The sequence below is a fragment of the Staurois parvus genome, unplaced genomic scaffold (genome assembly GCF_062004578.1).
Source record: "Staurois parvus isolate SC_StPar_1 unplaced genomic scaffold, SC_StPar_1.0 ptg000426l, whole genome shotgun sequence".
Taxonomy (NCBI): Eukaryota; Metazoa; Chordata; class Amphibia; order Anura; family Ranidae; genus Staurois; species Staurois parvus.
In genome coordinates, this window is record NW_028318222.1 from 3,794,124 (window position 1) to 3,819,393 (window position 25,270).

The 25,270-nt window shown below is 43.8% G+C and overlaps 1 protein-coding gene across 2 annotated transcripts in view; it reads left to right on the top strand.

Annotated features, from left to right (window-relative positions):
* BRF1 (BRF1 general transcription factor IIIB subunit) overlaps positions 1-25,270 on the top strand; it is a 507,447-nt gene that overhangs the window by 279,685 nt on the left and 202,492 nt on the right. For both annotated transcript variants that reach the window (XM_089687515.1, XM_089687516.1), the window contains one exon: positions 15,352-15,501. In XM_089687515.1, coding sequence (XP_089543641.1) covers positions 15,352-15,501 — 150 coding nt within the window. The remainder of the gene's footprint in view (positions 1-15,351; positions 15,502-25,270) is intronic.

Below are 25,270 nucleotides of genomic sequence, written 5' to 3' on the forward strand. Positions count from 1 at the left end.
CACACAGCTTGCTATGAGGGCACACGCAGGGAAGAAGGAGCAGAGAGCGCCAGCTTGGGACCCCAGGGGAGGTAAGGGATCGCTATGTGCAATGCCACAAGTGGGGGTGGGAAGACAAGTGGTAAAATAGTGAAAAATTTTTTAAGCAACTGAATTAGGCGATAGTTGATGAGGGCCATGGGGACTGTGCTTGCTGCTTCCCATGATGCCATCTTATAAAGGGGTTAACAATTTTGATCAGACAGAATTTAAATGGGTTGATCACTCCCCCATTTCCCTATGCACTTTAAGGCCTCATGCATGCTGCAGCTAAAAATCTGCCTGGAGTACAGGCATTTTCCTTTTTTTTTACTGCTTCTAAACACTCCTCCATGTTAGTCTGTGTCCATGCACAAATAGGTGTTTACAGGCAGGGGCATTTTATAGGCAGAACCCCCCCCCCCCATCACTTACATGTTCAGAGAGAAGCGTGTGGGCAGAGAAAAATGCACATAAATGTGCGTTTATGTGAGATTGCACAGTAATGCATTCTAAAGGTTGGAATAAATTAATATTTTGGCCAATAGAATGCATAAATGCCAAGCGCTCATAAACGCTTGTGAACAATGCATCTTTTACTGCTTTTTTTTTAAGCTGCTTATCTCCTGTAAGAAGAAAATACGTCCAAAGGAGCGCAGTGTGCGTGAAGTCTAACTCATCACCCTATGAGAATGATTGTTCCCTAATGCCTACTGCCATCTTTAGTGTCCTTATATACTGTGTTTGCCAGTAAATTGTAATGATCTGCCCATCATGATGTCACACGAGATAATGCTTCTGGTCCCTAACTGACTATAAAGGTAGGATGTAGAGATAAAGGCACTTTTGTAACAAATAAAAAGAGGAGTGCCAAAAATGTTGTTATTAATAATTATGACTGTAGATACCAACAACTGTGCCTAAGGAGTACCCTGAAAAATGTACCTTTTTGTCTGGATTTCCTTCTGAAATATAGCAATACACTTCCAGGTAGGTTGGGGGTGCCTAGGTATTCCTATGCCTACAGTCTTGTAGCTGTACTGTATCTCCGATGTGTGAGATCTAAGGTACTGCTGCCACTGATTGATAGTCTCAGGGGATTTGATGATGTCATTACTGTGCTGCTCATTGTTCTTGTTGGAGGCTCTGACATAAGGAAGCAAAGCCCTGCCTCTACCAAGATGGCCACCTCCACAAAAATCAGTGCAAATAATTGCCAACACACCATGGATCGTCAGATGTCATCTGAAGGTTTTTATTGCAGAAAGTTCACATAGCAAAGGGCCAAAGTTTTGGAGCCGCACATCAGGAGTGTGATAAAGGAGTTCTACACGGCTTCAAAATGTTGCACTTGGTCCTTTGTGATGTGAACTTTCTGCAATAAAAGCTTCGGATGACATTGGACTATCCATGGTGTGCTGGCAAATATTTGCATTGATCCGTGATGATTCCAGTGTCCAGCTGGTAGTTGCTGCAACACCGGCTACAGTCAAACCCATTTCCAGTAACGTGTACAATGGGAATATTGACAACACCTGGGCAGCATAGTGAATAAATGGTTAGCACATTCGCCTGGCAGTACTAGGGTCATGCGTTTGAATCCCTGTGCCTGCGTGGGTTTCCTCCGAGTACTCCGGTTTCCTCCCACCCTCCAAAGACATGCTGCTAGGTTAGTTGGCTTCTGTTTAAATTGTCCCTAGTATGTGTATGTATGAATGTGAGTTAGGGACTTTAGATTGTACGCCCCTTGAGGGTTAGGGACTGATGTGAATGTACAATATATATGTAAAGCACTGCATAAATGGACAATGCTATATAAGTGCCGGGAAAAAAACAATTTCCACCTTTGATCAGACAATTCCATAGTCTTCTACAGCTATGATACTTGAGTGGCTTAGAACAGAGGTGTCAAACTGGCAGCCCTCCAGCTGTTGCGAAACTACAAGTCCCATCATGCCTCTGCCTTTGGGAGTCATGCTTGTAACTGTCAATCCTGCAATGCCTCATGGGACTTGTAGTTTGGCAACAGCTGGAGGGCCTCCAGTTTGAGACCCGTGGCTTAGAAGGCAGGGATGATAAAAGTAATGAAAGTTTGTCTTTGGTGACAGTAGCTGGCATCCTGTAAGTACAATGTAGTTCATGGTGCAGCTGGAATGTGATTTCCTTTGCGTAGCTCTGCTGCGCCTGACAAAACAGAATGGCGGTCCTATGCAGGAAACCTCAAACTCCTTGCTTTATGGGCTATATTTGGTTTTCTCTGTTCCTGCAGTGTATGACCTTCTCAAAGTCACTTTCGCCCCCCTCAAGAACTCTGAAAGACAGGTTCTTTGTATGGTGCCAGACGGTTTAAAATATCCAGTCTGCTGATAAAGGTATCTTGTATTTGCACACTTGGCTCCTGACATTTCAGGCACCTGAAAACAAGCGGATCAATGGCTGTGATGTGGTTGTAGGTTATACGGCGGAATAAATAAACTCAAACAATGAACTTCTCTTGGTTCCCTTCTGATTTGTAATATACAACTAAATGGGTTTTGTTTAAAATGTTTGAGAAGTGTAAAAACTACTTATTGATCATATATTGGGCGGCACCGTGGCTTAGTGGTTAGCACTTCTGCCTGGCAGCACTGGGGTCGTTGGTTCGAATCCCAACCACGGCACCTCCTGCCTGGAGTTTGCATGTTATCCCTGTGCCTGCGTGGGATTCCTCCGGGTACTCCGGTTTCCTCCCACACTCCAAAGACATGCAGGTAGGTTAATTGGATCCTGTCTAAATTGTCCCTAGTATGTGTATGTATGAATGTGAGTTAGGGACCTTAGATTGTACACCCCTTGAAGGTTAGGGACTGATGTGAATGTACAATATATATATGTAAAGTGCTGCGTAAATTGACGGCGTTATATAAGTACCTGAAATAAATAAATATCAGAGATCCACTCCTGTGCAGTCTGCTGTGCTTGGGTCCATTCAAAACCACTGTGTTATAACGGCGCCAAAGCCACAGGGAGAATGCTTTCCATTCGAATTTATGAAGCGCTTCGTAGTAGTGCGTTGCGTTAGGACTCATTCACAGCTAGCTGTTTCAGCTTACAGACTGGTGTCTGCTCTGTAGCGTCTGTAGCCTTTTTGTTGTTACAATGCAAGCCATGGTTTACCTTTTTTGTTTGTTTTTTTAACTTTATTGAATTGTCACAAAGGCCCCTTTCATGTGGTCTCTGCCCAGTCCATTCAGCAGGAAATCCATGAACAGATCCCTTGCTGATTCAAAGCAGATGTCAAATTGTATCACAAGTATCGATATGCAAAAATGATTGCTTAAACCCACAAGTCCACCTCTATATTGGCCTTTAAAAATAATAAATACAGTAATATAAAGTTTGGTTGAAACCTTAATCTCTTCATTCCGGCCGCACACAAATGTCTGGGCCTTGACGCCGAGCGTGCAATTAAGAAAAACGCGCTGAGAGCGTGTGCCCTGCACGCTCCCAGCCCACATGTCCGGTACGGAAAGGTCCCGATCTCCTCTTTCAATCAGGACCTTTCCCAATCATGTGACCGTCGTGACTGCGAATCACGGCGGTCACATGACCCTAAAGCCCCACCCTGCCTCCCGGCTTCTGAAACCCTTAAAGGGCCAGTAGGCACCAGCGCCAAGGGGTTAAAGTAGAAGCTTTTTTTCATTTGGATAGAGCAGGGGAGGATTATAATCTCTGTCTTTTCTTTTTTTTGCCATCTGTGTCCCATTGGGGAGATTACCCTTCACTTCCTGTCCCATAGCCAAACAGGAAGTTGGTGGAAATCCCAGCAAATTAGGGGAATTCCTTTTGGGGGACCCCCAGGTCACCAGAAATGGTGTCCCCATTGGAATATTTCCCCTCTATTACTTTTCTGGGGACAATCTGAAATGTGGGGTTTCTTTTTCCTTTCAGTTTTGATGATAATTGAAAACAGGACAAATAGGGAGGGTAAATCTCTCTAACGGGGGTACAGACAGCAATAAAAACTAACAGATGTTCTAACACATCTCCATTCTATCCAAAACTAAAAAAAACAAACTTTTGCCTTTAGTTATACTTTAGTTTAGTTTTAGTGTAGTCACACTTGATTAGTTTAATAATGTATTTTTTTTTTTTTAGAAAAGTCTACATCTCAGACTAAAAAGAGTGAGAATTGAGGGTAGAGGAATTTGGTTACAATGTAGGATGGGTCCTCCAAATAAGGGTGAGTAGGGAGCTATGAGATTCTGTATAGGAATAAAACACTGAAAAAAGCCATTAAAACAACTGATAAAGTGATTTGGGGCTATTAAAAAGTAAAGTTTTAGTCTGAACTAAAATGAGTGGGCTGAAACGCCCTTAAAGTGTTACTAAACCCACAACAGTAAAATCAGTCTGTGTATGCAGTAAAGCATGCTTGTTATACTTACTGTCGAAGATAAGGGGTTATTCTTCTGCATTGTGTAAACAGGCTGTTTGATCCTGTCTTCCTTGATCCTCCCCTTCTACTGTCCCCAATCCATCTGCAGATAGAACAGAGCCTTGGAGGCAAACTGCACATGCTCAGTTTGGTGTGTATTGCTAGAGAGTTTTTTTTTTCCCTTGGGAGGGTGTATGTGATCAGCACAGGGCCAATCAGCGCTTTCCAGACAGAGGGTCAGGGGTCACGCAGCCTCATAGGTCTGTCAGAGAAGAATGAAAACTCCTCCTACAGGCTTTAACCAGTGCTCGGCTGGACACTGATAGAAATCACAAGACTGCTCTAACTGCTGATGAGAAAAGGTATTTAGCAGTTTATATTTACTAAAATAATTGCATTTCCATGTTGTGTGTACTGTGGGAAACCAGATATAGCAAATGCAGGGTCCTGGGTTTAGTAACACTTTAAGCCTCTTTCATGCAGGACATGCAATACTGCACGCCCATGCAGATCCATGTATACCCTCATGGGGATGCACAGGGGTTCCATACATCCCTGTGCAGGCAGTCCCTTTGCTGTCTATTGGGACACAGCTGCTGTGTCCCAATATGACGTCCATGTGCATGTGTGTCTAACCAAACGCACACGATGTTAGGTTGGGAATGCGCACTGTGTGAATGAGGTCTAGTTTGATAGGCTGCAGAGCTGATTGAACTATAGTTTTCCAGCAAGCCTGTTTGTGAGCAGTCAATCAGTAGATCTATTGTTCTTAAACAGGACCAGCCATAGATGGATCAAAATTTGCCCAGTCTCTGCTGAACTGGCTGAACTTCAGTCCATTTTTGGCCATATTTAACTTATAAGCTCCTTGAGGTCAGGGACTGCTGTGAATATATAGTGTGTAAATTGTTGGCATTTTATAAATTCCTTAAACTGTGCTGACATGGACTTGATGTACAGTACAGGGGCGGACTGACCATTTGGAAACTTGAGCACTGCCGGGGGTCAGTAGGGGGCACCATGAGATGCCCCTGGTACCTTTTTCATAGGCTTTTCTGAGTGTGGGCAAGGACACAGGGGCTCCATGATCCCCTATTGCCCGGGAGCCCCATAAGTTGTCAGTCCGCCCCGGTACAGTACATACAGTACTTGACCTAAGTAACTCAGATGGCTGTAAAGCCAGGCAAGTATCATTTTCAGAAGGTCAGCAATGGTAGCCCCCGGGCTTGCTTTAGGTGAGAAACCCCCCTATTTTGACTCCCGGTTTTGCAGGGATTCTTCCTCTCTAACAGGGGTCTCCAAACTTTTTAAGCAAAGGGCCAGTTTACTGTCCTTCAAACTTTAGGAGGGCCAGATTGTGACCAGTGGGGATAGGGAATGTCCTGGGCCCAGCATCAGTGAAAATTAACATGTGGTACTATTCCTCTCATTAATACCCATCATTGGTATTAATGGGAGGAATAATGCACCATCATTGGTATCAGTGTCCCATTGTTGGTGTCAGTGGGAGGAATAGAACCTCATATCATTGAGAGGAATAGTACCCCAAGGGCCGGATAAAGGCTAGCAAAGGGTCACATCTGGCCCTCGGGCCGCAGTTTGGAGACCCCTGCTCTATAGAGACATCCAGGCTTGCGAAGTTCTGCAAGAGAAAGCTCAGATAGCCCACCTACAGCCTCATGGTTCTCAGTAAAGTCCAGATAGCCCACTTACAGCCCCATGGTGCTCAGTAAAGTCCGGCTAACCCACCTACAGCCCCATGGTGCTCAGTAAAGTCCGGCTAGCCCACCTACAGCCCCATGGTGCTCAGTAAAGTCCAGCTAGCCCACCTACAACTCTATGGTGCTCAGTAAAGTCTGGCTAGCCCACCTACAGCCCCATGGTGCTCAGTAAAGTCCAGATAGCCCACTTATAGCCTCATGGTGCTCAGTAAAGTCCAGCTAGCCCACTTACAGCCCCATGGTGCTCAGTGAAGTCCGGCTAACCCACCTACAGCCCCATGGTGCTCAATAAAGTCCGTCTAGCCCACTTACAGCCCCATGGTGCTCAGTAAAGTCCGGCTAACCCACCTACAGCCCCATGGTGCTCAGTAAAGTCCGGCTAGCCCACCTACAGCCCCATGGTGCTCAGTAAAGTCCAGCTAGCCCACCTACAACTCCATGGTGCTCAGTAAAGTCCGGCTAGCCCACCTACAGCCCCATGGTGCTCAGTAAAGTCCAGCTAGCCCACCTACAACTCCATGGTGCTCAGTAAAGTCCAGCTAGCCCACCTACAACTCCATGGTGCTCAGTAAAGTCCGGCTAGCCCACCTACAGCCCCATGGTGCTCAGTATCTGAATAAGAATAACATCAATATGTGTCCTAATGCTGAACTCTAATGCTGAGTTCTAAATTCAGGGCTATCCTAATACACAGAGTGGCTCCACATGCCTGTCTCATTTTAGACACATGGTTTCACTTGTCCCTGTTGCTGGTTTTATATTGAGTTGTAAACAGTCATTGTTTGGTTAGCCTTTCCTGCTTTATTGCTTTTCTCAGAGGTCAGGGTAGGGAGGAAACCACTGCGCACTCCTGACTACATCAGCAACTCCCATTCTGCAGAATAAACACCGTCCTCTGTATTTCCCCCTCTCCCTGCCATGTATACTTCACTGCTTGTGATAAAATGCCCACAATGAGAATTGTGTGATTACAACATCACCTCTTTTATTATTATTATTCACTGTGTACAGCGGGAAGGGTCATTTAGAGTTGCCATAGAGTGCAGACATTTTTCTTCTGGGCGTGTAGATGGGACTTTGCCTCTTATGTACGGTTCTAACAAAGTTCCTGGTAGTTTTGTTTGTTGGTGAGATCTCAGTGTTTCCTAGAGAACCATTCTGCTTGTACTATACAACATACATTTAAGAGCGCTGCCAAGTATCTTGTATAACCAAATCAAAAACAAATAACATACATCATATATATAATACATGAAATAAAGTCCTTCGTGTCTAACGTATTGCTGAAATAGTGCACAAGCTGCTTCCAGTTAAACTTTGTGGTTTATGCTCTGTGCTCCCCACCAGTGGTCCCACTCACTCACCAGCTGTTGTGGGCTCTCATATTTAAACAAGAGTCTATCTCGCTGTGGCGGGGCAAAATCTGGTTCTGCTGAATCTTGCAGTCCTCTTAGGATCGACTTTACTAATCACACTCAATCGTCCTGTTATGTCAACGGCGTATGGTATATGCGCATGTAAGGAATGGAGGAAGGCATCCAAATAGTGTAATACCGTTAAAAAATGTATACATATATTCCACTCACATGGCTCTAGAGTAAAAAGGCATAAAATGCCAGACTGAGAAGGAACATGCCACTGTGCGTTCCAACTTCCACATATAACATCACCATGGTCCGCACCTGACATGTTTCGCCCCTCCTACTGTGCGTCCTCAGAGATATCATTTAGTATTAGATTATACCACATTGTTTTTTGGGATACACACACTTGTTGCTTTTGGTTTTCACAGATTATTCTCCTTGTACTGTACATGTAGAAGACACATAAACCCCAAAAAAGAAAAATGGGGTACATCACTGTTCAGCTAACATATGTATTTTAAACAGTAACCAAATGAACAATAACATACGAGGTGATATCAAAACGTTTTTAGACTAGTTTTGTAACACGCCAACAGATGGCAGCACAATACTGCATGCACAGTCACAGGGAGCACCAACCATCATAAGTCAGTGTGCCAAAAGACATCTTCCTGTGTACATCGGGAGCTGTGCAACTGGTGCTATTTTGACCATGTGCGTTACCATGTCTATTGCATCATGGACAGCAAGTTAGAACAAAGGGCAAACGGTAATGTCTGCGTGAAACTGGGCTGGATTTCTGCAATGTTGTCAAAATGGCAACCTTTGAGCTGGATCTTCATCTTCAGGAAGAGGGCATTTTCGGGGGTTGAGCTCATTGGAGGTCCTCCTGATCTCGCCATCTTCCAGTGATGTTCTTCTGCTCTTGAAGTGCCACTCAGAATACCTGGAATGACTCATTGCAGCATCACCACGAACAGTTTCTAAATGGTTAGCACTACCGGCTCTCAGTACTAGGGTTATTGGTTCGAATCCCAACCACAACACCTGGGGTTTGCATGTTCTCCCTGTTTCTGCATAGGCGTCCTCCCATACTCCAAACAGATGCTGGTAGGTTAATTGGATCCTGTCTAAATTGGCCCTAGTATGTGTATGTATGAATGTAAGTTAGGGACCTTAGAGATTGTACGCCCCTTGTGGGTTAGGGACTGATGTGAATGTACAATATATATGTAAAGCTCTGCGTAAATTGACGGCGCTATAGAAGTGCTTGTAATAAAAATTATAATATTATTATTATACAGGAATTGTGTCAAACATTTCTGTGGCAGATTTGCCCAGTTTCACCCAGAATTTCACGTTTGCTCTTTGTTCTAGCTCCATGGTGAAATAGCAGATGTGGTAACGCACCTGGTCAAAATAGCACCGGTTGCACAGCTCCCGGTGTACACAGGATGATATCTTTTGGGCACACCGACTTATGAAGGTCAGTGCTCCCTGTGACTGTTTGTTCAGCCTTGTGCTTCCATCTGTTGGAATTTTACAAAACTAGCCTCAACTTTTTGAATACCACCTTGTATATATTACAAAAAAAAAATGATACAGTCTAAAAGTTACACTGTTCTACAAAATCCAAATCCGTGATCATAAAGCCCTAAAAATTGTAGTGATAAATTCAAACCCAGAGTACATTGACCGCGGTGCAACGTATGGGTGCCTCCGAACCCTCCAGGTAAGTGAACCCCCACTTCACACTGAACTCACCACAAAAGATGGACTCTTTGGGTTATCAAGAGAGTCAAATTGCTCCGATGATCTCCAATAGTATGTACGTTCAATATTCCAATCACCAGGAGAATCTGGGATCCAATGCAGCACTTGAAGCGCTCACATAAAGGCGAGGCACAGTTGGTTAATGCAGGAAGGAAAGGGAGAAAAGCCTCTCTTGGTGCACATACATGCACATACATGACAGAGAACTCCTAAGCCAGGAAGCACCTCTATATGTAACCAGCGTGCGCTCCAATGAGCGAATGTGATGTCACATCCACTTGTTGGAGCGCACTGCTTACATACATATGGAAGAATCATATCTTTTGTGTGAATATGATTGCCATATAATATAAAACATTTTACAACTGTAATGGAAAACTTGGCAGTGTGTGTGGGCTAAATGACTGTTGCAGCAGATAAACCTTGTGACACGAGCGGCCTATGAAACCTTGATAAGGCAATTTTAAGGGTTTTTTTTTATATCCGCTGATACCAAGTTCTGCATAGATCAAAATGACCGGATTTTTTTTCCTGCAGTTCACTGACTGCAAGAACCTGTTTAAGAGTGAACAGATATGTTGGGTGAATTATAGTGGTAAAGGTTTTACTTTTTACCTTAATGTATTCTCTGCATTAACGTAAAGATCCTTCCAGTATCAGCTCCCCCCCCCAGCCCCCCTAATACTTTCCTGGCTCTTCTTTTGATCCAGCGTTGTGCCCGAGAGCAGCATCTCTGTTGTCTCACTCTCTCTCCTCACAGGCACAGATCAAGCAGTGGGAGCCAATGGCTCCTGCTGCTGTCAATCAAATCCTAAGCGGAAGAGGCAGGGCTGAGCCTCACTGTGTGTCTATAAACACATACAGTGGGGATCGAAAGTTTGGGCACCCCAGCTAAAAATTTGTATTATTGTGCATAAAGAAGCCAAGGAAAGATGGAAAAATCTCCAAAAGGCATCAAATTACAGATTAGACATTCTTATAATATGTCAACAAAAGTTAGATTTTATTTCCATCATTTACACTTTCAAAATAACAGAAAACAAAAAAATGGTGTGTGCAAAAGTTTGGGCACTCTGCAGAGTTAATATCTTGTACTGCCCCCTTTGGCAAGTATCACAGCTTGTAAACGCTTTTTGTAGCCAGCCAAGAGTCTTTCAATTCTTGTTTGAGGTATCTTTGCCCATTCTTCCTTACAAAAGTCTTCCAGTTCTTTGAGATTTCTGGGCTGTCTGTCACGCACTGCTCTTTTAAGGTCTATCCATAGATTTTCAATTCTGTTGAGGTCAGGAGATTGTGAAGGCCATGACAAAACCTTCAGTTTACGCCTCTTGATGCAATCTCCCGTGGATTTCGAGGTGTGTTTAGGATCATTATCCATTTGTAGAAGCCATCCTCTCTTTAACTTCAGCTTTTTCACAGATGGCATCAAGTTACCATCCAAAATTTTCTGAAATTTTATTGAATCCATTTTTCCTTCTACTCGTGAGATGTTCCCTGTGCCACTGGCTGCAACACAACCCCAAAGCATGATTGATCCAACCCCATGCTTAACAGTTGGACAGAGGTTCTTTTCATTAAATTCTGTGCCCCTTCTTCTCCAAACGTACCTTTGCTCATTCCGGCCAAAAAGTTCAATTTTAACCTCATCGGTCCATAGAACTTGTTTCCAAAATGCATCAGGCTTGTCTATATGTTCATTTGCAAATTTCAAACGAGGATTTTTGTGGTGAGGACGTAGAAGAGGTTTTCTTCTGATGACTCTTCCATGAAGACCATATTTGTACAAGTATCTCTTTATAGTGGAATAGTGTACCACAACTCCAGTGTGTGCCAGATCTTTCTGGAGGGATCGTGCAGTCAAATGTGGGTTTTGAATTGTTTTTCTCACAATCCTGCGAGCTGTTCTGTCTGATATTTTTCTTGGTCTTCCAGATGTTGCTTTAACTTCCACTGTTCCTGATGACTGCCATTTCTTAATTACATTCCGAAAAGAGGATATTGACATCTTAAAACGCTTTGCTATCTTCTTATAGCCTTCTCCAGTTTTGTGAGCGTCAACTATTTTCAGTTTCAGTTTTCTAGACAACTGCTTAGAAGAACCCATGGTGCTGATTGTTGGGGCAAGGTCAGATGAGTCTGGGCATTTAAAACCTTTGAGCTTGACATCACCTGGTCTTCCCAGATGATGATTGAGAACAATCCATGACACTGGCAGGTCTCAGCTTGGCAAAGGGGGCAGTGCATGCTATAAATTCTGCAGGGTGCCCAAACTTTTGCAGACGCCATTTTTTTGTTTTCTGTTATTTTGAAAGTGTAAATGATGGAAATAAAATCTAACTTTTGTTGACATATTATAAGAATGTCTAATCTGTAATTTGATGCCTTTTGGAGATTTATCCATCTTTCCTTGGCTTCTTTAGGCACATTAATACAAATTTTTAGCTGGGGTGCCCAAACTTTCGATCCCCGCTGTACAGCCCGGCTTGGGAGCAAACAAGAATGTCTGCCCCCATAACATGCTATATGGGCAGACACAGAAGAGGAGTAGGCCAGAATGCTGACAGGGGCCCCCAGAAGAGGAAGTTCAGGGCCACTCTGTCCAAGGTAAGTATAGCATGTTTGTTTTGGTTGTTTTTCCAATAACTTTTTTAATCACTTTAGGCTCCATTCACACTTGTACGACTCCAAAGTTGCTTGACTTTGGAGTGCAACTTTGACACAACTTTGGGTGGGTGTGACTTGGATGTGACTTGTCCCTCTGCAAAGTCAGACCCCTGTTGCATGTAAAACATTCAGGTATGACTTTCATCTAAGGCTCCATTCAACTAAGGTATGGGCAACTAAGGCTCCATTCAACGAAGGTATGTGCAACTAAGGCTCCATTCAACGAAGGTATGTGCAACTAAGGCTCCATTCAAACTTGTAGTTGCATGACATTGGAGTGCAACTGTGATGCAACTTTGGATGGGTGTGACTTGGATGTGACTTGTCCCTCTGCATGGTCGGACTCACTTTCATGCAACTTTTGAGGGTTAACTTTGAAGTCTTTGGCCCTCACGTTGCATGAAAGTCGAACCAAAGTAGTGCATGAACATCAAAGTTGCATGACAAGTCGCACCCCATGTTTTCCAATGATAACCAGGGGCGGACTGACAACCCATGGGGCCCCTGGGCAATAGGGGATCATGGGGCTCCTTGCCCAAACTCAAAAAAGCCTATGAAAAAAGTACCAGGGGAATCCCATGGGGCCCCCTACTGACCCCGGGCCCTCGGGCAGTGCCCGAGTTTCCAAATGGTCAGTCCGCCCATGATGATAACCATTCATATATGTGCAACTTAAAGTTGGAGCGACATTAAAGAAGTTCATGCACCACTTTGGTCTGACTTTCGTGCAACTTGAGGGACATAGACATCAATCTTAACCCTCAAAAGTTGCATGAAAGTGGGTCTGACCTTGCAGAGGGACAAGTCACATCCAAGTCGCACCCATCCAAAGTTGCATCACAGTTGCACTCCAACGTCATGCAACTACAAGTTTCAATGGAGCCTTAGTTGCACATATCTGAATGGTTATCATTGGAAAACATGGGGTAGGACTTGTCATGTGTTTTTGATGTGCACAGTTGCATGACAAGTCGCACAAGTGTGAATGGGGTCTTAAGGAGCTTTAGGGTTTATTGTTCCAAAACCAATGATCACACGCTACTTCAGCATTGGTAACTTAATTCATGTTTCTGAAAAATAAAAATCTTCTTCCTACCATTTTGCACTAGAATATGACACCATTTCAAACTCACCAGCATTGACAAGGTTCACGTATCTACACATGCATGTCTGTGTGAAAATGGTTTTCCATCCATCACTTTTATCTTACCTTCCACGTCTGACCTACGCCTTGCCCTTGACCATCTCTTTCCCCTTCTATGTGTATAGATCTCATTTCATCCTCATCTCCCTATATCTCTCTTCTATTGACCTTGTATAGGGGAAACAGGCATAGCAGAGCCTTTCTGCTGCTTTCTAGTAAAGGCTGAGGTCTAAATGTAAAATTATGTGCTATTACATTGCCTTAGAAAATGGCTCATCTGCAAATACTAACCCACCTTTTACTCCAGCTGCGTATTAAAAAAAAAAAAATTATACAGTGTATTTTTAATTTTTGCTAATTTCCTGGAGGCTGACTTTTTATTGACTTCCCATAGTCTTGTGCAAACCGGAAATCATTCTTAGAGGGTGAAAAGAGATATCACTACCTGTCGTTAAAATGCTTTACCCTAGGTTCACATCTAAGCATTTTCCAGAAATGCACTACAGTCCATTTAACATGATTTCCTATGGGACACGTTCACATCTCCACGTTTCACCCGGTGCGTTTTTTTTGGAAAGGGTCAGGGACTTTTTTAAATGCAAAAAGTTGTGTTTTTGGTTCTATAGACTTCAATGGAAATGCTGCATAAAAGCATGTAGTGTGTTTTTGCTACGTTTTCAAACCGTTTTGCATTTTAATCTGCCTAGCAACAAGAAAAAAAAAAGCAAGACGCATCAAACGCATGTAAGAACGCAAAAAGCACTGCAAAAACGGATCAAAAGCAAACTGCATAAGTGTGAACCTAGCCTTAAAGTGATTGCAAAGGCTCCTGGAGTTTTTGTCAGAATAACAAGCATGTCATAGTTACCTGTTCTTTGCAATGGTTTTGCACAGAGCAGCCCTGATCCTCTTTTTCTTGCGTCCTCCTCCAGTGTTTCTGGCTCCTCCTCTTCTGCGAGTGCCCCCCATAGCAAGCCGCTGACAGTCAAACTTTTCTGACTTACTGACTCTGTGTGTGTCTATGGATGCACACAGCCTGGCTCGGGAGCATGTGTACATGGGTGCCCCCTTAGCACCTGGCTAGTTAAGGAGGCATCCAGAGCATGGAGAAGCGGACAGAGCCAGCGGGGGACTGCCAATGAGGAGGTAAGGGAACTGCTTTTTACAATATTATTGCACAGAGCAGGTAAGTATAACATCTTTTTTTATTTTACAAAAAATAATTATCCTTTAGTATCACTTTAATTATACTCCCCTAGGTTACACACACTGATCTGCATTTTACGGTCCAGTTATAAAGTGCGGGCTGTGGTGCCCCACGGAATTCTGTCTGCTTAATGCAACAGACAGAGCTCTGTGATTGGAGTAGAGCCAGTTGCATAATTTTGACAGGTGGTATGTGTTCAGGACAGGAAGTGAAGGGAAATCTCTCCCATGGGATACAGAAATCAAAAAAATAAACTGATGGCTATTAACCCTTTCCCACTCTATCCATAACAAGAACAAGTTTTTGCTATACATATTTTTTAAAGTGGAACTAAGGTTCTGACACTGGCCTTTCCTTTTAGTGGTCTACGTCTCTAGCAGCATCTTCTACCCTCCGTCTTCCCAGTGCCAGGTTACATACATTCAGTGGCTTTCATGGCTCAGTGTACATTCCAGAGATGACTGGAAGCAGGCAGGAAGGTTTATTTTATTGTGGAAGAATTCCCTGCTCCCACTTCCGGTTGGATCACTGATGCGATCTGAGCAGAAGTTTGCATCCCCCCCCATCCCCTTCCCCTGCAGTGGGAAACTAGCTGCGAAGCTGTACTTAAAATACCGGCGCCTGGACCAGAAGCCGAGTAAAGAACCAGCTCAGGTGAGTATCCCTTGACAGATAAGTGTCCTTATATTAAATGTCAGTATTATTATTATAATACAGTATTTATAAAGCGCCAACAGTTCATTCAGCGCTGTACATTACAAAGGGAGACAGAACATGCGACAGTACAGTAATAATGCAAAGCAATACACGAGGGGTTCGAGGGCCTGCTCTTTGGAGCTTACAATCTAGGAGATGTCGTAATTGTAGTTGCTGACTTTTAATTTTTTTTGAGGGGGGGACTGGAGCACCTCTTTTAGTACATCCGTGTAAACAAGGCCTAAGATTTAAAATAAGATAATTGTACCAAACAAAAAAACTTTTTTTTTTTCCTTTATCCAGTCATTGTTATTTATGGATTACTTACAAGTTGGTATCTCTTACAGATCCTTGCCTGTACATTCCACGTTTTGCACACATGCTGGAGTTTGGGGATAAGAATCATGAAGTCTCTATGACTGCACTGAGACTGGTCCAGAGAATGAAGAGAGATTGGATGCACACTGGCCGGCGACCGTCTGGGCTCTGTGGTGCCGGTATGGAAGATTTATTATAATTGCTTGTTATAAATCATTGCGATTGTATTCTTGTAGATACAATTTACCCATTGCCTGTATGAATGCCATTCTTTTATCTAATATAATATCGCTTTTTTATTATATTGCTAGAGCCAGTGTGATAGTCATTGGCGGGGCACCAAGTTACACAGTCCTGCTTACACTTGGTATTATTTATCTAAATCAAATTCCAACTTGCATTCCGCAAACGTCTTTTTTCCAGTGTTTGAATTCAATTGATGGCTATAATGCAGCACAGGCAGTCCACACACTTCAAGTGGAACTTTACTCCCACACTTAAAGCGGACCTTTACTCATAACAGCTTGATGATAAAAAATAATGTTCTTTACCGAGGAACATATATTTCAAATGAATAATTATGCTAGCAAAATTAGTTTGGCTGTAAATTGCCTCCAGCATTGTTCTTGGTTCTTCTTGCTGGAGGCTGCCATTTTTCTGAAGCCTAGAGACCCTGAGCAGCAGTAAATCTTTAAGCTGTCAGCAGATCTGCCTCTACATTTTAAGTACAGTGCCACAGGCACTTATTTTTAATGTTCTACATAGCTACAGTGTTGAAAATAATTATTTGATCCCCTGCAGATGTTGTAAGTTTGCCCACTTACAAAGAAATGAAAGGTTTATCATTTTTATCATAGGTGGATTTTAAATGATAGAGACAATATCAATCCAAAATCGAGAAAAAAACACGATACAAATGTTATAAACTGAGTTGCAGTTCAGTGAGTAAAATAAGTATTTGATCCCCAAGCAAAACATGACTTAGTACTTGTTGGAGAAACCCTTGTTGGCAAACACAAGAGGTAAGATGTTTCTTGTAGTTGGTAACCCGGTTTGCACACATCTGAGGAGGGATTTTGGTTTGCTCTTCTTTACAGATCTTCTCTTAATTCTTAAAGTTCCTTGACTGTCACTTGGCAACTCGAAGTTTCAGTTCCCTCCATAACATTTTCTATAGCATTGAGGTCTGGAGACTGGCTAGGCTACTCCATGACCTTAAAGTGTTACTAAACCCAGGACCCTGCATTCATTATATCTGGTCTCCCAGGACCCTGCATTCACTATATCTGGTCTCCCCGGACCCTGCATTCATTATATCTGGTCTCCCAGGACCCTGCATTCACTATATCTGGTCTCTCAGGACCCTGCATTCACTATATCTGGTCTCCCCGGACCCTGCATTCATTATATCTGGTCTCCCAGGACCCTGCATTCACTATATCCGGACTCCCAGGACCCTGCATTCATTATATCTGGTCTCCCAGGACCCTGCATTCACTATATCTGGTCTCCCCGGACCCTGCATTCATTATATCTGGTCTCCCAGGACCCTGCATTCACTATGTCTGGTCTCTCAGGACCCTGCATTCACTATATCTGGTCTCCCCGGACCCTGCATTCATTATATCTGGTCTCCCAGGACCCTGCATTCACTATATCCGGACTCCCAGGACCCTGCATTCATTATATCTGGTCTCCCAGGACCCTGCATTCACTATATCTGGTCTCCCCGGACCCTGCATTCATTATATCTGGTCTCCCAGGACCCTGCATTCACTATATCTGGTCTCTCAGGACCCTGCATTCACTATATCTGGTCTCCCCGGACCCTGCATTCACTATATCTGGTCTCCCCGGACCCTGCATTCACTATATCTGGTCTCCCCGGACCCTGCATTCATTATATCCGGTCTCCCCGGACCCTGCATTCATTATATCTGGTCTCCCCGGACCCTGCATTCATTATATCTGGTCTCCCCGGACCCTGCATTCACTATATCTGGTCTCCCCGGACCCTGCATTCATTATATCCGGTCTCCCCGGACCCTGCATTCATTATATCTGGTCTCCCAGGACCCTGCATTCATTATATCTGGTCTCCCCGAACCCTGCATTCACTATATCTGGTCTCCCCGGACCCTGCATTCATTATATCTGGTCTCCCAGGACCCTGCATTCATTATATCTGGTCTCCCAGGACCCTGCATTCATTATATCTGGTCTCCCAGGACCCTGCATTCATTATATCTGGTCTCCCAGGACCCTGCATTCACTATATCTGGTCTCCCCGGACCCTGCATTCACTATATCTGGTCTCCCCGGACCCTGCATTCACTATATCTGGTCTCCCCGGACCCTGCATTCACTATATCTGGTCTCCCCGGACCCTGCATTCACTATATCTGGTCTCCCAGGACCCTGCATTCACTATATCTGGTCTCCCAGGACCCTGCATTCACTATATCCGGTCTTCCACAGTACACACAACATGGAAATGCAATTATTATAGTAAATATAAACCGCTAAATACCTATTCTCGTCAGCAGTTAGAGCAGTCTTGTGACTTCAGCAGAGCTTTGGTTAAAGCTTGTATTAGGAGGTTTCTTTCTGCACTAGGAGGATGTGAAAGTCCTGACCCTCTGTCTGGACAGTGTGGATTGGCCCTATGCTGATCACATGCACTCTCCCAAGGAAAAAAAAAACCTCTCTAGCAATACACACGAAACTGAGCATGTGCATGTGACTATGGATTCAGCCTGTATCAGGTGGTCATTTCAACAAGAGGAGGGGCAGAGAAGACAGGATCAAACAGCCTTTTCACACAATGCAGAGGATTAACCCCTTAGGTTCCACAGTGAGTATAACAAGCATACTTTACTGCATATACAGACTGATTTTACTGTTGTGGATTTAGTAACACTTTAATGTGCTTCTTCTTTGTTGTCTTGGCGGTATGTTTTGGGTTTGTCCAATCAGAATCGCTCTGATATGTCTTGCAAATCCTAAGCAAAGAAGATGAAGCGTGAGGCTTTCAAGTCCCTGGACCTCTGCACCGGCTGTGCGGGACCAGGGGGTGGGGAGGATAACTTTTCATTTCTAGTGAAAAGGTGAACACACACTTTATTCCAGAGCTGTTACTTAGTAAACTGTGCACTGAATTCTCAGTAGTATCCAGCTTTTGTGTGCACCAATCCAAACAGGAACCAGGCCTGTTTATCATACACTTGAAGCATACATAAGCACAAAAACGTTTTATATATTGAAGCTGATCAGTCCTTACATGCGGTGGCTGTGTTACTTTTCTTTTTCTTTTATTACGTAGAGAACTTTTTCAGAAGGTACAGAAAATATAATTTGATCATGCCAGAAATGCAGGGCTATTGTCACTTCCTGTGAGCTAAACAGAAAGAACAAACACCCTTAGCTTCCTACTAGTCCTCTCGATCCAACATGTAATGAAGATGAACAAAGGCAGATGTTTGAAGTCCAATCGTTGTGACAACCATGGCCTCCTTCGTAGATACAATGAAGAAATATGTGCAATCATGCAGGGACAGGAAATGTGTTACTGGAAGGATCACCAGGTGAAAATAAGAGGGGAAAAAACCTGAAAAAGGAAACTAATGCAGTCATCACATTGAAGGGACTGGTAAGCTGAAACATATCCTTTAAAGCATATCTAAACCAAAAAATGACTAAGTTCACCTTTTAGCAAAAAAATAATAAATGTGTATTTTTTTGCAGGTAAAAAAATGTGCATTTATTATTTGCTGCTGCAGGAGCCTGTAAAGCATTGCACCAGCGATCCGTAGAGTGTTGATTCCATGCAGGTCTGCTGCAGATCTGTCAGTATATCTGCTTACCCGAACGTGATGTATGCGCAAGCAGATATACTGACAGGAAGATGCAATGAACTACCACGGCGCTCCACAGTACTGTGGTAGTTCATTGTGAACTACAAGGTGACAAGGCTGTTGGGACTTGTAGTTTCTCATTCACAGAGGAGTGACATGGCCTGGCATGTAAAGCCCCCCACACAGACACATTTTTAAAAATTTGACAGCTAGTGGGAAGGAGGGGGATCCCCCGCTAGCTGTCACAGTGGGGGATTGGCAGGGAGAGGGGGCTGGTGCTTTCATAATATGTTACACCCTGAATATGGGAGTAACATGTTATGACAGGTGAACTTATCCTTTAAAAGGGAAGTTTGCTGCTAGGTGAAATAACTTGGCGAGTTCTAGTGGAGATATCAAGGGTGGAAGTTCTATTTTTTAGTTTACCAGTCTGCCTCCCCACTGGAATTATTTAAAATTCTCTCCCTTTTGTTGCTAGTTAGTTCATAATTCATAGAGAATAATTAATAGAAAGTAAATTATATAGCATATCTGCATGTGGTCCCAGAAGATAGGTTATGTAAGTTTATAATCCATAAAGAACCCAGATCTTTCCAGTATTTTTATAAAAATATGGTGAGTGTGATATTCTTGGGATTACATATTTATATATAAAAATTACATAATTATTGAAACTGCAGAGTACTGGATTTTCACAAAACAGTCCTGACAAAATGGAAACACACTTCATTACGTTAAATTCAGAATATAGTTGGGAGAAACAGAGCAAGGAAATGAATTTGGAATACTGTATAGAATAGACTGAGTAGCCGTCTCAATTCCAACTCTTCATGATACAAGTTCATTATTTCTCCGGTATAAATATATGCAAAGCCACATCTTGAAATTGGGCTGCTTTTTGGACACTGCACCCTAAGGTGGTCACTTACAGGGAGAGATTTAGAGAGCTCAAATATTAAAAGAAAGGAATCACAATGTTTATAAAAAAATACAGCTTAGAAAAGAAGATTCTCTGACGGCAATCTGATTAAAGTGAACGTAAAGGGAAACATTTATTATATATATATGCCATTTCCTTATGTGGAACTAAACTCATCAATTTAACAAAAACAAAAAAGTGATGGGAGAGGATATTTTTTTTTTCTTAAATAGCAAACATGATATACATACCTACTCTTTGCACAGAGCAGTCCAGATCCTCTTCTTCTTGGGGCTCCCACAGGTGCTCCTGCACACTCCCTCCCCCCCACTGAGTGGCCCCATAGAAAGCTACTTTTTATGGGGGCACTCTTGCGGGCTCGCTTTTGAGCCACATTCTGTGTGTCCATTGACACACACAGTGTTGCTCTGCCCCACCTCCACTCCCTCCTCACTGACTGTTCTCCATTATTCTGTCTGTTCTTCCTCCTTAGTTCTCTTTACTGACTGTGTCCCATTACTCTGGCTGTTCTTTCTCCTTAGACCTGTATGGTGACTACAATTCCATTGCTCAGGGTGTTCCTCCTCCTTAGTAGATCTGTACAGTGACTGTGCTCCATTATGCTGGCTGTTCCTTCTTAGATCTCTATGGTGACTGTGCTCCATTACTTTGGCTGTTTTTTCTCCTTAGATCTCTATGGTGACTGTACTCCATTGCTCAGGGTGTTCTTCCTCCTCAGATTTCTATGGTAACTGTGCCCATTACGTTGGCTGTTCTTCCTCCTTAGTCTCTATGGTGACTGTGCCCATTACGCTGGCTGTTCTTCCTCTTTATATCTCTATAGTGACTGTGCTCATTACACTGTCTGTTCTTCCTCCTTAGGTCTCTATGGTGACTGTGCTCCATTACTCAGCGTGTTCTTCCTCCTTAGATTTCTATGGTGACTGTGCTCAATTACTCAGGGTGTTCTTCTTCCTTAGAGCTCTATGGTGACTGTGCTCAATTACTCAGGGTGTTCTTCCTCCTTAGAGCTCTATGGTGACTATGCTCCATTACTCTGGCTGTTCTTCCTCCTTAGATCTGTATGGTGACTGTGCTCCATTACTCAGGGTGTTCTTCCTCCTTAGATTTCTATGGTGACTGAGCTCCATTATGCTGGCTGTTCCTCCTTAGATCTCTATGGTGACTGTGCTCAATTACTCAGGGTGTTCTTCCTCCTTAGATCTCTATGGTGACTATGCTCCATTACTCAGGTTGTTCTTCCTCCTTAGAGCTCTATTGTGACTGTGCTCATTACACTGGCTGTTCTTCCTCCTTAGATCTCTATGGTGACTGTGCTCATTACACTGGCTGTTCTTCCTCCTTAGATCTCTATGGTGACTGTGCACATTACACTGGCTGTTCTTCCTCCTTAGATCTCTATGGTGACTGTGCTCCATTGTGCTGGCTGTTTTCCTCCTTAGCAGATCTGTACAGTGGCTTTGCTCCATGGCTTCTTGCTAGAACTGGGAAATCCATGTGGATTTGTTGGATTCTCTTGAATCCGGGTAATTTCCTGGAAAATTCAATAGTGCTTTCCTGTCCTCACCTTTTTGCTCTTCATTTTCAACATTTTGTCTCAAGATAATATCACACTTTGGCATAGCAAGCTTATTAAAGTTCGTCTTCTGAGAGGAAGAAATGACCTTTCTGATATGACCTATTCAGTGTCCATTATAGCTGTGCAGAGGCCATCTGACAAGAGCATTTCACTGGGAAATATAATTGTCATAAAGCTCGCTTGCAAATGAATCGTCATTTTTCCAGCAGTTTAACTGCCGCACTAATATGAAATGCATGATTGGATCCTGTGTGTTTTCCGTGAATATGTTTTTCTCTATAGTCTAATGGAGAAGAGCAAAAAACATTAGGTGTAGAGATGATTATAGATTGCACATTATTTATGATACATAGCCTCCATCTGCTCTGTATTGTACAGTGGAATAGCAATTCTCCCAGAGTCCTTTGCTGCTGACTGTAGCCCATTTATTTTACACCGCCTGTGTTTTCACAAGGGCTCGAACGGATCCTAATGGACCTTAAGCCTCCAAATATACTGCTATAAAACAGGGCTTTGTGCGCACACAGAAAAGCATTTGCTGCAAAACTATTCTGTTTGTGACAAGGATATTTAAATACAGCCGCCTAATGCACAGCTAGAACTATTAGAGAATTGACCAAAGTGTATAATATAAGCACTATTACTTGGAAATGTACATGTGAAGTTTCTTTACAAAACATCTTTTTTTTTTTTTTTTTTTTTTAATTAGATTTTCTTCTTGTCTCGGTCTAGTTTGTTTTAAAATGAAACTAACAAATAAAGCTGATTTTTGGTTTAAAAAATTGCTGTTCCCACCCAACTGGAACCCAACCAACCAATTTATGGTTTCAAAAATCCAGAAAAACTGTTCTTGGATATACTGTCATCCCTGCGTCCCTGCACTGCCTTTTCTGGTAGCTGAGGTTGGTGACCGGAAATTTCTCTGTGCTTTCTGCTGCTCAGCTGACCAGTCCTGTGTCAGCCTCTTAGAAGGCATCAGGGCCCTGTGAGGACCCGGTGATGGACTCTTCTCATAGCCAGTGTCCACACCACCATAAAGCAACATGGGCACTGGTCACCAGACCTGCTCATTTTACAGAGCAAAATTACTGACTGGAGCTTTAGGTAAGTAAATCAGGGTTTTAGACAAAAATATAGCCTTTCTAGATAAAACAATATAGTTTAGGTACAGGGAGGGGGAATAGAAGAGAGGGATTTTTGTCTCCCTAGAGATGAGCTCCATCATCAACCATAGTGGGTACGAGTTAAGCTGGCCATTGATGGATTGAATCTCAGTCGGTTCAGCAAGGGCCGGCCAAGATTCGATCCATATATGGGCAGGCTGGTTGTACCCAATTGATCCATTGATGGACTTGGGTACAACCAGCCTGTCTAATTTTTTACAATTGATTACTGCCAGCGGCTATAGCGCTAGAAGTAATCCTTGTGTTCCACCGGCAGGGAAGGCTCCCAGCCATCAGAACACAATAGCGCTGCAGAAGAGATCAATCCACCAACACTGACGGCGTTGTTAGGAGAATCAACCTGAAGATGCAGGAAAGAAAATTGAATAATCTATGGCTTGCCTTATCCCTAATTTTTATTAAAGTCTGCCATCTCAATGGAAAGATGCCCCCACCCTTCACTTGTTTCACTGTGACACATGGACAAAAAATAAAGGGATGGGATTGCACCAAGATAGCTTTACCCAAACAGGATAAAAAACCTCTTACCCACACCACTAAACATTTGCTTTAGTATCTTTCCTCATTGATGAGATTTCTCCTCACGTCCTGTCCCTGGTCAATGGGGACACGTACAGCAGTAAAAAACAGACAATAACTATTAGTAGATAATTTTGCCATTTGTAACTGGCAATTGGGAATTTACTCCTGAAGTATCAGTTCACCTAGATCAGGGCTGAGAATTTCAAGTCCTGAGCTACTAGCCAGTCCTTAAGAGTTCCTCGCCACCAGTTGCCCTGCTCCCAAGTCCTTCCCTAAGCATGCCCAAATAAATTATCTCATGAAATGACACTGTTAAATGCTACAAAAATAAATATTAAGTAAACACCCATCAGGTGTCCTCTTTTACATCAGGTGTCCCCATCAGAATCCTTTATATCAGGTGTCCCCATCAGAATCCTTTACTTCAGATGTCCCCATCAGAATCCCCCTTTACATCAGGTGTCCCATCAGAATCAGAATCCCCCTTTACATCAGGTGTCCCCATCAGAGTCCCCCTTTACATCGGGTGTCCCATCAGAGTCCCCCTTTACATCGGGTGTCCCCATCGAAGTGCCCCTTTACATCGGGTGTCCCCATCGGAGTGCCCCTTTACATCGGGTGTCCCCATCGGAGTGCCCCTTTACATCGGGTGTCCCCATCGGAGTGCCCCTTTACATCGGGTGTCCCCATCGGAGTGCCCCTTTACATCGAGTGTCCCCATCGGAGTGCCCCTTTACATCGGGTGTCCCCATCGGAGTGCCCCTTTACATCGGGTGTCCCCATCGGAGTCCCCCTTTACATCGGGTGTCCCCATCAGCCCCCATGTGCTGTGGTAAGCCCGCTGCAGCTACCCTGATTCCCAAAGCAACCAACAGAAGGGAAGGGAGGGGGGAAGGAAGTAAAGAAGGGTAGGAAGGGAGGAGGAGATGAAAGAAGGAAGGGAGGACTAACACGGATGGTCCCCGGCCCATTCAGAAGCATCGTGGAGCCTCCGGCTGCTCTGTATACAATTTCCCGCCCACATATCCCCTTCTCAGAAGCTGCATGGACTGGAGATGCGGGCACAGGGGGAGGGAGAGCAGATCCAGCCTCTCTCCTCTCATGCTGGTGCAGAGGATAGGGGCAGGGCCAGGGCACAAGAGGGGGCAGAAATAAAGGGAAATCCGATGGACGGCCGGGAATGATTTGTGCAGCGGTGGGGAAGTTATAAGCACCGATCTACCTTTTAAGGCTTTCATTGAAGCAGCTGGAAGCTGAATCTCCTCTCCCTCCTGCGGATTTCAGCTGCTTCATTGAAAGCCATAGAGGGAGATCAATGGTTGTAATTTCCCCACTGCTGCACCGATTATCCCTGACCGTCAGTTTCACCTGCTTTAGCGGGAAGGGGGGAGGGAATAACCTAGGGGAGAACTGCTCCCCTGTAGCAACTCCACTGTCCTGCAGGGAGCCGCCACACAACCGGTGTACAGGGACCCACAAGAGCACCAAGCCCCGGACCTACACTGCAGGAATGCAAGCAGAGGGAAGGGATGAGGTAGAGTTGTGGGGGAGAAGGGAGAGAGGGCAAAACACGGTTAGCGGGGGAGGAAGAGACATCGAAGGAATGTTAGCAGAACAGGGCAAGGATTTTTTCAGGGGAAGGTGCATTTTACCTCCCCTCCTATCCTGGCGCCAGCCCTGGACACACTTGCCCTCACATTATTTCCACTCTCCAAATGCGAGCAGGCAAGTGGAGATTTTGAGCCCTGACAAAGACTGAAACATGTTAAAGCTCAATTCCAGCCAAAGAGTTTTATTTATTTTTGTAGAGAGCAGGAAGGATTTGAGTCTGTCTTGTGTCATTATCGCAATCTCTGTTCCTGTGGAGAC